Consider the following 14,305-nt stretch of genomic DNA (forward strand, 5'->3'; position numbering starts at 1 on the left):
ACTTTGAAAATGCTATAATTCTAAGGTATTATGATGAGATGAATATTCCTGATAAAACTATAAATCATCAAAACATTCTTCAAATAATATGCACGAAATTGGCCACCATTTCGCTTTTATTTTTCACCTCCATTTCGTTGCTTTTTTATTTACGTACACCCGCCAAAATAAACTGTGATGTTGTGATACTGTCAGTTTAATAGTAGTAATAGCCGTTCTTCGGTAATGCATTCATTAGTTTACTCGGACAAAGAGAGGTGGAAAAAGTAATTGTATAATGAAATTCATAGCGGTGCATCGTAGGTGTATGTGAAAAGTGCTCATAAGCGTGATCATGGACGTAGACGTGGTTCACAAGTGAACTGTTGTGTCCATGGCATGGATATTTCGATGAGTGTGCATTATTCTTCTATCCTGAAGTGAAGCCTGAGTTATTATTTAAACGATTAATTATGTTTGGCAACTGCCCATGGAATCTCAACAGTTCAATTTTGGTGAACAGTGTCGCAGAGAGACATGCCCAGAAGAGGAAAATCCGGAATGGACAGCTGCCAATGCCCAAGCTAATAAAAACCTCAAAATCAAGTGATGACTCAAGTGCGGCCAAGACAGCATCGTTGGTTTTACCTTCCATATCTGACTCGTTGCTTCCAGATACAGTTCTATTATCGGAATGTAGAGGCAGAAAAGAAGACGCTCGAGAAATATCATGCGATTTACTGGACGATTCTTTTGATTTGCTTGGAGATTCTCTATTATCAAATGGAAGTTCGAAAGTTTTAGCTTCCGGAGTAGATAATACTATGGGCGTAAATAATGAACGTACCGATTTTGTAAATACTTCGATTTCGGAACATGATGTGCAGCAAAAGGACTTTACTGATGCGAACAGCAGTTCATCGACGTTTAGTAAGATATGTCTGGAAGCAAGTGATGGACATATTTTAAAATTAGAATGTGTAAAAGATAGCCCCAGAGTTCTGACGATAGTACAAGAGAATAAAATAACTTTTTGGGAATGTTCGTTGCCGATTTGTGATCGCAAAGAATGCTGGAAAATCAAAGCCTCTATTTCAGTCTCTATTAGAGATAATAGCTATCAACGGTGTGAGGATGACAGTTGTGCAAATAAACTGTTGTTCGAAATGCGTTTATGTCCCATTACATGGATATCGGTAGTTTTGATTGTCCACTGCTGTGAATCCAAAATCTCACTGTATGGCTGTAATGCCCTAGGTGTCACTAAGGCAGTGGAAAACATAGCATGGTCTCATATTGAATGCAAGTAAGTGATATCAGTATCTTTATGTGGAGCTATTAAGAATATGGCGATTGAAAGTTTATTTATCTTAATAGTGCACTCCTTTCTCTCCAGAAATCAGGTGTTAAAGTCCTGTGTACTTAATTCATCAGAAATTATTTTATGGTATCACATCGCTGGAAAAGGAACTGTGTTGAAGAAGTGGGTACTTAGTGATGCCTTGGATGAGCTTTCTGCTGAGAATGAGTTGATTGCAACTAAAAGTTATTTGCTCTCGATCCATCAATTAAATGGTAGGAAATTTTCTGAGGCATGTAAGTTGATTGCCAAAATATTGTAATTGGAAGGCACACACACACGCTACTGTTTTTCTCTTTTTCAGAAACTAAATGTGTTGTAATCGGCGTCAGTAAAGAATATCACCTCATTTTTTGGAATCATGTGTCGGGAAATGTTATCAAATCAATAGATTTGTTTTCCAGTGAAATTTCTTCCTGCATTGGAATAAGGGAAGATGAGGTGAGTCCATTTCTGGAAGAGGTATTGGGTTCCTTCTGGGTAATTGTAATGGAGCTTAAAGTCAGCCACCAACTTTAGTATCCAACATAACACAGCTACCGGTTGGAAGCCGAGAAACTCTTCCTTCAATTATTGATGCGTATGTAATAAGACAAACCAAGAAACCACATGAAACATATTTCTTTATAACACAAATCAAATTAATACAGATTACAAATGCAATTGTCGTGAGTAGTTTTTCATGAAGAAAATTTGGGAGCGGCGACACATACCATTTCTACATAAATACAATAAACACAATTGATAAGTACTCGGGACAAAAAATTGGGAGTACAACACACCACTATTTCTATTACGTGACTCCCCTTTTTGTTTATTTTTGCATCGTCAACAACAATTTTTGTCCATTATTATTTGTCTTCATTCTATTCTTCTGTCAACAAGGAGAATTTTAACACACATAAAATAATAAACTCTCCCCCTTAAACTACAACCATGATCCGTTTGCTTTAGTGTGATGCAAGTTTGTACCTCTTTGCCCCTCTAAACTACCTTGTAGATCAGAGGTGTTTCAATCCAAACCGATTGGAATCATATTTTAGTATTCAACAAACAAGATCAAGACAGTATTTGCCTTGGTTGTACGATAGTTTTCAGACCTGTAATTTTTCCAATAGTGCTATGAAAGGATCCAAACTTAAGGATAAAAAATCACCCATGATGGACATAATTGAATGATATATAATGCATTATAATTTATCTTTTTCAAATAGCAAAGATTTAAGTTCAATATTTGTGATTTTACAGGGTATCTTATTTCTCCTAGCAAATGGGAAACCTGGTTTGAGCCACCTAATTGCCATTAATCTCAGTACAAATAAATGGATGTTTTTGAACACCTATGCAAGTGATAATCTGGAAAGGTAAGTTAGTCATTGAATTTGTAGGGTTAACGTTATTTCCATTTAGAATCATGATATTAACTATTAGATTTTGGCTCAAGCAGTTAATGGCCATGCCACATGTTTTATCTTGGGGTAAAATATATGCTCTGCTTTGGTCTTTCAACCTGTCAGTGCCTAAAGTTTTTTTTTAATCACACATAGTTCATTTTTATAAAATATGATACCTCTAAGCTCAGCACAATTCAAATTGGCTGAATAATAGAGGAAATCTTATACTAAGTATATGCTCCGAAATGCACGCTAAAATTCACATATTATATGCATTGCAAAATTATTGGCTCGGGACTGCACTGGGTGCCATATGGCACTCGTGGGCGTTGAAGGGTTAATTTAATTGGCTATTTCATCGCACCTTTCAGAGAACCTAAACTTTTTTTCCCTGCTCATTTGGTCCATTTCCTATTTGGAGAAAATGGTCCATACCTACCGCTGGAAAAATTGGTGTTTTTGCCGGTTTATTGCACCTGGGAAAGCATTAAGTCTCTTGTATTCTATGAGAAAATGCTTGTTCCCCTGGCTACTTGCCTCCTATGTGCTCTTCCATTTTTTTATTCTTGTAAGGGCACCAAGTGTTTTGATAAAATATAATTTTCCAGCAGAAAATATGAGCATAGACTTAAAAATATATCTTAAACTTTTAGCTAGTTCAACCATGGCCCTGGTTTATGTAGGATTATAGGAAGTGGTTCCTTTAAATGCAAGCAGGCTTGGAGCCTTGACAATGACACAAAGACACTCTTCATCCCAACTCATGACACCCATCACTCAGGCACCTTTTAACTAACTTTCATATGAGGGTTTATTAAAAGGTGTCTATGGGATGGAGAGTTCATGCCCATGATGACTTGAATGAAGTAAAACAATCGGTGATTTGGTCCTATTTAAAAAATCATGGAACTCAGTTTGTTATGACTACCATAGTCTTTTCCAATGACTCTTTCACACTCCCAGAATATGATTACTATTATAGAGACGGCCTCATAAATGTTTTATTCATTACCTGGTTTTAGTTGCATCGCTGTGCTTGTATCAAGCCTCAAAGAAATGAGAAAATAGCATTAATTTTCTATCAAATCTATCGCAATTTCTTTACAACATTCTAATCCTTATATTTCTGTTTAATGACTTACCCATTATTGAGCTGGAATCTGGAGTAATAAAATCCTAATTGTTGAAATTAAAAAACAAATATGTACGTCATGAACAGAGGATTTGAAGTGAGGGGGCTCATTTGGAGATTTCATTGGGGTAGGTATCCAAACTGTGCCCCTTATGTTGGTAAATCTGAAGAAGAACCTTTGTTCTTTGTAACCGATATCAGGGGAAGGGTTCAGCAAAGCCATTGCCAAAAAATTATTGGGAGAAAGGGTAAGGTCACTGAAAATTTGCCTGCAAAAGTTACTTAGAAAACAGGCGTATGTATATACATACATATCTCCAAAGTCTATTTAAACCCAACTTTTATTGGGTAAAAATAATGTGCCGCATTTTCTATGCAATTACATAACCATCTCTTCATTCTCTTAGCTAATATTGCCCTCTCTCCACTCATGTTGTTTACATATTAATTTAGAATTTTGGAAATTGGTTAATAGCTTAGGATGTTATTCCCATTTTTTTCAGCACAATTAATACTTTTACTGCTGGCTATTGTCATGAAAAAAATTTTAATTATGTTTTTTTGTATGGCCACATTATCATCGATAAACTTTAAGAGGCTGTGTTGGTTTATCCTTCACTGTGAAAGTTTTATTGACAAGCTAATGAAATTAACCTTCAATGGTTTTCATACACCTGCTATGTATCAGTATTTCAGGGTATGCAACTGATGGTAACTTATTGCTTGCTGCATATGAAGACAGTATTAAAATATGGGATATGAAAGCTGCCACTGAGCTAAGCTGTATCTTACCGCAGAAGAAGTGTATAATCAACATGTTCTCAAAAGATATAGTGTTTATGACTGATGACTATACCCTTTATGTCCTCGACAACTCACTACTTTTTCAATTACAAAGATGACATCTATCAAATCAATACTCGTGGACATTTCCTCTCTTAAACTGAAGCTGCCTCTCAAGACATAGTTAATATCAACTAAGTGGTGGATAAATGTCCATAGGATCAGATAGTCCCTCAAATAATTGATTGAATGACCGTGAGTGATTAGTGTTAAAGGTATGAGTAATTCAAGGATGGTAGGGGAGGTGTATGCTGAAACTATGTACTGCTATTCAACTTAATTTCAAGTGGATGCATTTCATGGCTCATGTATATTCTGGGTACTTAATGCTCTCATTACAATTATTTAAGACCTGACATATACCTTAAAGCATAAATGCTGTGAAATTATATGTACCTGAACATTTTTGTTGTCACAGTATAAAATTTTCTCTGATTAAAGTATTAGCTTATACATAATTTGATGGTAGTATTTTTAACTCCTTTTGCTATTGTGTATGACCATTAAAACAACAACTTCACTCAGTCCAATGATTTTTTATATAAGAACTACCGAACAATTCCATTTGAACTGCCACCTCAGCGTCTTTCGAGAGAAAAAAGAACTATTTTACAACCATGACCATTTCTCACAATTGGCCCACGATTCTCGTGATTAGGCCATGATTCTCACGATTGGGAAGGGGGGCAGTGTATTGTTGCCCTCATCTACTCCTTCCGTTCCCACCCCTTACTTGCCTAAAGTGCCACAACAGGCAACAGCGCCACAACGATAGGTGATAACACAACAATCGGTAGTGCAGCAGAGTCAACCTGGCCGTGGAACAGACAGGTTAGCACCGATATTCCAATTTTTAAATTCTTTTGGATCTGAGCCCCTGATACAAGTTCGCAACTTTCCCGCAGTGCAAATTTGATTTAAAAAAAGTAATTTTTCGGCCCCCCTAATCCACAATTCTAAAAAATTGTAAGAATGCACTTGAAAACCTTTCACACAATTTATTGTTTAGAGCACAAGACAAAAACAAAAACTACTGACAAGTGAATAAAACAGCAAAAATTGTGACATACTCCATCGTTTTTATAAAATATACCACTTACAACAATTTCTATTACATAAACAAGTAACTACAGCTGCAAGAAATCACTAAAACAAATTTTACTCATATGAAATTCCTTCCTCGTAGAACAATGATAAAAGGTAAAAATAACAATGACTGAGCTTTAGCAAATAAATCCAAAGCTGCATTTTATAAAACAAAATCTTTCTACCTTGGACTTCAATGATAATTCAGCACTTCTTCCAGCTCCACAAGATCCATCCTTAACTCAAATGGTTACTGTAAATCTTGCAGTTGCGAGGTTCAAAGCAATTATATCCCACTGCAAAAAATTACAGACACAATGCGCTAACTTACTCCCCCATATGGGAAAATGCTCCACATGCTTGTCAATCCATTACATTCTTCAGTACACTGCTTGGGTATTTATTCTCAATCCCTTTTCAGTATATTTTGAAATATTATAGAAAAATAAGTCCATTATAAGCCTTATTAATTAGGATGCACAAAAATTTGGAGCATTTAATCCTCTAGAGTTACATTTTTGAAAAGATATGACATGGACTCTTTGTTGTGTATGCGTCGAATGGCTTCGGACAGGAGGACACTGATGTCAACTGTTTTGATCTTATGACACTGCATCTTTTGAAGTTCGTGAGGTATTGTGTTCGTTACTACCACCTAGAAGGGAAAGTAGATAGTTACTAAAGGGACACAAGTACCAGTAGAAAATAATATAACACGAGACTATCAGAAATTACTTTTTTCCACCATCCATCAAAGTTTGATGGATATCAAAAGTTAGCACTCCACATTCTCATCATGATGTTGTAAATATGGGGACAATGATTCATCCCAGGATGTTATAAAGCCACAAAACAGACTCATTCTAGCCAAGAAACACCAGAATATAAAATCTCTTTCTGAAGATTTATTCAACTTGATGCACTCCTAAAACTTTTTTGCGTCCTAACACTCCTAAACTAAAACTTCTAACACTTTTTACACAACTGCTAGAGTATATACACCGTAGAAGCCTGTTATAGTGAGTGTGGAATAGAAATGTGTTACAAAAAATGCTTGGCAATGTACCTCCAAAAGGCCAATGATTAGAAATCCTCACTCACTCAGTGATTCTACCCTGGTTTGGATAGGTGAGGGTTGAGCTCATCCCAGACTAAGCCACAGGCATTTGAATTTCACACATTCAGGGTATGGGGCCCATTCCTTTCCCAGTGCTACTTGAACTTCGAAGAATGATCGTAGGCTTACCCAGCATATAGAATTGTGGAAGGTTACACGGGGTTTCCACCGGGTCAGGTTCTCCAACTCCATCTCGGCCAACGTTCCGATGGGTGAGTTGTCCATCGAAACATTGGCCGAGATGGAGTTGGAGAACCTGGGGCCGTATTCTGTAACTCCAAACCGATCGGTGCGGCACCGATTCGTCGGGTGCGACGTCACACCGACTCCCGGTAAGAAGTCGTGCGATTCTGTACGAACCCGATCGGTGCGGCACCGACGTGAGGGCGAGAGATCGTCGGTAGCCGTACCGACAGCAAAAAGGTGTCGGTACGGCCACCGACTAGTGGGTTTCATCAACTCCCCGGTGCGCATTGTACGTTTTATTTTGTTTTTATCTCATCACCGAGTAAATAATGAGGTTTGCTGCAATGTTATCTTTTTCTGCCCCTTCGAATAGGCCTCTATAATTCACTGTGTCAACATCTATATTGATTACCTTGACATAAATATAAGATATTGGTTAATAAACATTAGGTTTGCCACTATATAATGACTTTCTCTCATTTATGTTACCACTTTCACTCTCTTGTAATAGGATTTCTTTCACTCTATCATCATTTATTTGCTCCTTTGACATAAAAAAGATATTTTTGATTAAATATGAGTTTTGCCGCAATGTTATCACTTTATCTCACTCTGAATAGGCAACTGTTATTTCACTCAATCATCATTTGGCGTTTCTCTCGGCATAGAAATAAGATCTTTTTATTAAAGTAAGAAGTTTGCCACAACGGTATCAGTTTCTTTCATCTGTAACAGGCAACTATATTTCATTTTATCGTCAGCCATTGATTCCCTTGACGATGAAAGAAGATATTTGTTAATAAGTATGAGGTTTACCGCAATATTATCATTTTCTCTCACTTGGAATGCGCAACTTAAACATATGTATTTCACCCAATCACAATTTCTTTACTTCCTCGTCATTACACTTCTTTTAATTACACCCAGTTCCATATTTTTATAACAATTTCCTAACTTGTTCCTCTAATATGACATTTACATTTGCTTTTGAATCCTACGTTCACGTTCCATGGTATGTTATTTTCGTCTGCTACGGTGCCAATGGCATAACCTTCCGTTGATAACATTTAGACGGAACTTACTTAATGACAACTATATTACCAAATCATGAATAAATAGCAATATACGGAACCAATATTTAAAAAAAGAAACTACGATCTCAAGGATAGTTTCAATAATTCATTCCAGCAACAACAATCTCCATCACATACAAACTTTATTGTGATGTTGTAATATTGTTTCCTTCGATTCTGTATGTACAGCATTACTACCACACATTATATAAGCATTGTTAACAACTTATTCAATATCGTTTATCTTAATCTAGCAATAAGTCGTAATTTCAGCAAATAAAAAGATTGAGAATGACGACAACAAACTGTGCCAATGAGTCTTCACTTGTTTTTACCCTTCTTTCATTGGTGGAGACACGTTAGATGACTTCTAACTTCGGATATATTCGGATTTTCCCTGTTGGAGAAGGAGGGGGAACCGTACCGGCTGGTTTGATACCGACGACCATACTGAATCGCTGAATTAGCCGTCGTCGGTATGGAAACCGTCGTCGGTACGGAATGATGTGCTGTCGGTGGGCTGGGAAGGGAAACCGACCGGTGCGGTACCGACGAAATACAGAATACGGCCCCTGACCCGGTGGAAATCCCGCATAACTTTCCACAATTGAACTTCGAGGATTTTGCTAAGGGGTGCCCAAACGCTTCACCCAAGATTTGAACTCCTTAATTAACAGGTTTAAAGTGCTCTACCCACCAGACTATGTACCATGTTCTCAGGGAGTGGTAAATAAAGACTTCCCAAAACAAAAAAGGCCAAATATTGGATTAAGGTCTGTGCAAAAAAAATCAGTATGAGATAAAGACTAACAAAAATCACTGAATAAAGCTAACAGTGACTGAGAAATTATTAGCAGCAGAAGTAAGATATGCAGTATGGGCTGCCCTTTGGCTACATCTGGAGTAGATCTGATTTTGGGGGACCATGAGCATTGACCAGAGCAATAAAATCTTCAAACAAAGCTACACACACTGTAAAATCAGACAGTTTTTAAACACTCAACGAAATATGTGAAATTTGCAGCATAGGATTACCTCATCAATAGGAGAGTCTTCAATCAACCTCGGAGCATCAGAGGAAAGGAGACCATGAGTTGCCATGACATAAATTTTGTATGCTCCCCTTTCTTTGAGAACTTCAGCCGCGGCCACAAATGACTGCACATCATCTACCATGTCATCCTGTGAATTAGACACATCATGATACAAGGTCCCTCTCCATTCAATTCCGTTCACAAAATTATAGATAAAATTAAATAAGCGTAATTATTAATTAGCGTAATTATCAGATTAATTTTTCATACCTAATATCATTTAGAAACAGATACATACTTATAAGCCATGCATTTCTACCATAAAACAGTAAAGCTCTTTGAAACTGAAAAGCATGCTGTATTACTTATATGCGTCAACCATGAAGTCACACGTTAATGTGATTACCTCTCATACCCAACAAAAGTTTTTTGTGCCAGAAGCACTTCCAAGCAATTTGTCGCCTGTTTTTTTGGGATAAACGGGCATGCGGCTACAGTGCCGCTAGAGAATCATGGAATGGTCAATTCTGAATAGTACACAACAATTTGTTAGCCGTAAGTCTTTAAATGAATTTTAAAAAATAACCAGCGACATAGGATCATCCTTCACTATGACAATGCAATCTCTCACACATTGGCCTTAACAACTGAATATTTAACCGGTCAAAACATCGAATTGATGGGTCATATGCCAAAGAGCCCTCATTTGGCACCTAATGAGATCTTTTTGTGTCCATCTGTGAAGAGTAAACCACATATGTAGTCAACAATTTACGACACCAGAAGAAGCTGTTGATGTGTTCAAAATGCATGTTTTGGAGATAACCCCAATTGGAATAGAAAAACTGTCATAAAAATTGGTTAAGACCTATGCAAAAGTGCATCAATTATCACGGAGAATATTTTGAAAAACAAAATAACCAATGTTAATGCCAAATAATTTTTCATTAATTATTCCGGATACATAAACAGCAACCCTCGTTACACAGCAGGGCCAAAAGGGAGTGTGGACTACTTGACAGGCACTTGAGCCAATTTCCCCTACCTCTATTGGAGGTTCAATTGCAATTACATAACCATCTCTTTATTCTATACCCCTCACTGCGATGAAGCTATCATTGGCTGCATCAAAATTCACTCTTAAGGATTCTCCCAAGTTCATCATCACTGTGGGGGCAGAGGCCCTCTTGAGGGATGTCCAGTCTCATGGGACATACCCTCAGCATCTTAGCAAGGACCTGTGATGGCCAAGGATAAATGCATGTGTCCTTGGCAAGACAACATCATACTATGATGACAATTACCTATCTAAATCAATTACTCCAACAAATTATACTCAACATTTCATTCCCAGTTTCTTAAAAGCAGCACTGCCCTACAACAAAAAGCAAAAGAAGATTCATGGATACATAATGACACTGCAAAATTTTTTTTTTTTGGGCTTTACCGAACAAGATGTTGACGTCACAAGTCCACACTGTGGCACATGGGGCGAGGGTCGTGCTTACTGAGCGACTGTCGGTGGGAAAAACCCTTACTTTGTTGCTGGTCTGCGACGACAATTTTCAAAGCACTGCAGGAAAAAGTGACTTTGTACACAGTCACGCGCATGGGTGCTAAGTTACATACACCAACGGATGAAGTTCGCCATGAAAAAATATTTTACTTAATTGTCTGAGCCTTGATAACATGTCTGTACATAACGTGGATCTCTAAAAAAAATCCCAGTTAAGGATACATTGCAATTATAAAATCCATATTTTGTTCCAATGCTTGCTTGTGACCAATTTACACTGTATAAGACATCAGCATGGAAGGCACACCACTTCACCCAGTGAAATACACCTATGATCACCGCCACCATCGAATTTTACTACCTAGTGTTCAGAGAACACTAAATAATTTCCCAGGCAGCAAGCTCAATGTCTACTTTGGGCCATTTTTGAGATGGTATGCAAAGTAACTTTGCATGGGAAGAAGGCTTAAGGTGGCACAATGTCCTCATGGGATTAGCAATGAGATCTGGGGCAAGCCATACGCCAAGATTCTTGCAAATGCAATGAGGCAGCAGCTCAGGTTCATCACACAATTGAGTATGTATTAGCATGTTTTTGTGGGGCGATGTAAATAAATAGTTAATAGCAAATTCAGCAAAATTAATGCTGCCTGGCAGCTGTGATGTCATCACACACCAGACACTGGTAATACTTTCATGGGGGTGAAAGCAATGCACAAGTTCCGTGAAAGGTTTTCCACGGCTAGCATCAATAGTTGTATTCAGGAATGGACAAACTTATGGACATGACTGCAGTAGAAATGCAAGGAATACCATGCCATGAATTAGGTCATTTTCATTCAAAGTAGCTAGGATAAGCGCTGAGTCATTTCTCTGAGCATTGTTTTTGGCTTTGTTTTATTGGTAGAGGGTAGAAAAGCATCCATTATTGGCAGGCTGATGATAGAAATGATCGCTTCATTTGTAAGGATACTTCAGGATAAGGTAATGCAGCAGCATTGAGAAACCTTAATTTTAATTCATAGTCTGCAATTAAATTGCAAAATTGGTAATAACTAATTAGTGATTTTAAGTTTAAAAAGTAGCATTAAAACTTGAAAAAATGTATTGACGAAAACCCTAAATATTGTTTAAAAACTGAAATTATGCATTAAATTGAAAAAATTCATGTTGGCAGATATCAATGAGCCTATGCAGCCCAAAGCCTTATTAATAAATCTAACATCTATGGAGCTACAGGTGGCTCACCTGACTTTACAAATAATTTTGAACTTCAAATATGATGTAAAAAATGATGAGCCATGGTCTCCCAGGAAGGTGACAAACGATTCTCATTTTATATTTTATTTAAACATTGGCACTATTTCCAACAAAAATTGGTGAACAATGTGCCTCATTTAGATTTCAAATTTGCATTTCTGTCAATAAATTACTCAACATTCTAAACAACTCAAAATCAACTGGTCCCCAGATACATAAAGTAGAATATTCTGACGTATACCTTTCATCTTATATTGGTTCCATCTAATAAATACTGCACATTTATATAAGTATGCTTCAAAGTGGGACTACCAAAAACTGGCATTTATTTCTGAGTTAACTTTTCATCATCTCTCGGCACAACTTAAATTTTTTATCACCTTAAGGCAGATAATACTCTTCCTAGACTCAACCATTCACAAAAGACCTCAACATGATTGAAAATTGTTCCCCATACAATTTCTGAGTTCAGGGCAAAAATTTCAACTTTACAACAATAATAGATAGCAATCCCTTTTTGTGCTATATATTTCATTGATTGGTTAATATTTCCTCAAAGTAATTCTAAATGTCATGCTACCTCTACCACTTCGACTTTGACATATATGCTAGAACATAAGTGGCTCCATTTTATAACGGAATTTAAGAAAGTAAATAACTTACAACCATGATGGCTATTCGGCCCCCAACGTCACCGACCACGTTGATCGGAGGTTTTTCCTTGGCAGGGTGCACAGGCACACCAACACTAACGTCCATGGTGCGTGAGCGAGGAAGTGCTGGTGGAGAATAGCGTCCATCAACCATATCCGATTCAGCTTCCTTTTGCTCACCATGTATCACAGCAATGCCTAAACGCAGACGTTCAGCATAGGATGTGGCCTTCTTGGCAGAGCCCGGATTCCGAGCAACTATTACAGCATTCCGATAGTCAGGAATCTGAAAATAGAATACGTGGTCACACCTAGCCAATCATGAAACAGTAGCAACATTGACTTTATGCATAACCAGTGGAAAAAGAACAACACAAAATAAAACCTCAACATTACTAAAATAAAATGATACGCAAAAATTACCCCAACCTCATTTTCAGTAAATTGGGCAAATGAAATTTGAAAGAGGTTTTGCAACTTCAAGATATGAAACACCAAACTACAATAATTGTCCTATACAGTTTTCTAGTAAATAAATAATCAAAATACGACGGCGATTTCATTTCAATCTCCTTAAGAGGTAATTATATAATCGCTGTATTAAATGGAACTTTAAAAAAACAATCAACAACAAAAGTCATCAAGTGACAAGTTATCTATTATGAGAATATTAAGAGTTACCTACTTACACATTCTTGAATATACTGTAGAAGGAATGGTGACGCACGAAGATTATCCACAGGACAATCAAAAAAACCTTGTATCTCCTTCTGGTGAAGATCCATGGTAATGATATGACTTAAACCGGATTTGCACATCATCTTGGCCAGAAGCTTAGTGACAATACAACCCCGTTTCCTCATTTTGCCTATAAATAAAGGAACGTGATAAGTTATTTCGCCGTCATCACATGCGAATAACCCACTATACATTGCTTCACACTTACATTGCTTGCTGTAAGGCAAATACGGGATGACTCCAACGATACTCTTTGCTGATGAGGTTTTGCAGGCATATGCCATAATTAAAAGCTCCATTATATTATTATTAACGTCCCTGTTGAAAATAGTGTGGGTTTACTCAAAATGTGATTCGTAAGTATCAGCTTATTTCACCAATAATTCAACAAAATTACTCACTTAGACCCAGTCTGAATGATGTATATATCTTTCCCACGAACAGAATCTCCTATTTCAACCATCGTTTCCCTATTCGTTTTGTGATAAACAGAACATCCTCCAGTTTTAACTCCAAGTCGGCTGAAAAGAATTTGACATTAATTTCATCTTTTGTTAGTTAGAGCTTAGTTAGTGCTTCAATTACTCACTTGGCAATCAAATTAGCTAACTCGGGGTGCGAGTTCCCCGCAATTATCATGACATCTGATGACGCCGGGACATCCATTTTTATCGAGAGGAAGGCGTAATAACGATGTAAACCTTCAGCATGCGATCGCTCACCACAAAAGCTTTATATTTACGAAAGCATAACAAACTGAGGCACTACTTCAATACTTAGGCGACAATTTTTTTAAGTAGTCGGAGCAAACACAAATAATCGTCTCGCCGACGGTTGACATTCAACAACATTCGTCACTTCGCCACCATACACAAATTTCCACAATTTATCAGAGTCGATCAAAGCGACCCTCGTGGATTCAAAGACGAAGTCA

At 37.2% G+C, this 14,305-nt stretch overlaps 2 protein-coding genes across 3 annotated transcripts; one reads left to right on the plus strand and one right to left on the minus strand.

Moving 5' to 3' along the window:
- The first annotated feature begins 141 nt into the window (after window positions 1–141).
- LOC124155360 lies at window positions 142–5,233 on the plus strand. 2 transcript variants are annotated; one of them, XM_046529122.1, is made up of 5 exons: window positions 142–1,285; window positions 1,376–1,554; window positions 1,644–1,780; window positions 2,588–2,703; window positions 4,562–5,233. In XM_046529122.1, the coding sequence occupies exons 1-5, from the start codon at window positions 453–455 to the stop codon at window positions 4,572–4,574; spliced, it is 1,278 nt and encodes a 425-aa protein (XP_046385078.1). In that variant the 5' UTR covers window positions 142–452; the 3' UTR covers window positions 4,575–5,233. The 2 variants fall into 2 exon arrangements, with proteins under 2 accessions (XP_046385078.1, XP_046385069.1); XM_046529113.1 differs by having other exon boundaries at window positions 143–1,285; window positions 4,554–5,233.
- A 458-nt stretch (window positions 5,234–5,691) lies between these two features.
- LOC124155377 (phosphoribosyl pyrophosphate synthase-associated protein 2) lies at window positions 5,692–14,285 on the minus strand. The gene is made up of 7 exons (XM_046529147.1): window positions 13,961–14,285; window positions 13,773–13,892; window positions 13,580–13,689; window positions 13,323–13,501; window positions 12,644–12,919; window positions 9,206–9,352; window positions 5,692–6,449 (listed from the first exon to the last, which is right to left on the minus strand). The coding sequence occupies exons 1-7, from the start codon at window positions 14,035–14,037 to the stop codon at window positions 6,291–6,293; spliced, it is 1,068 nt and encodes a 355-aa protein (XP_046385103.1). The 5' UTR covers window positions 14,038–14,285; the 3' UTR covers window positions 5,692–6,290.
- Between the last annotated feature and the right edge of the window lie 20 nt (window positions 14,286–14,305).

The sequence above is a fragment of the Ischnura elegans genome, chromosome 1 (assembly GCF_921293095.1).
Source record: "Ischnura elegans chromosome 1, ioIscEleg1.1, whole genome shotgun sequence".
Classification (NCBI taxonomy): Eukaryota; Metazoa; Arthropoda; class Insecta; order Odonata; family Coenagrionidae; genus Ischnura; species Ischnura elegans.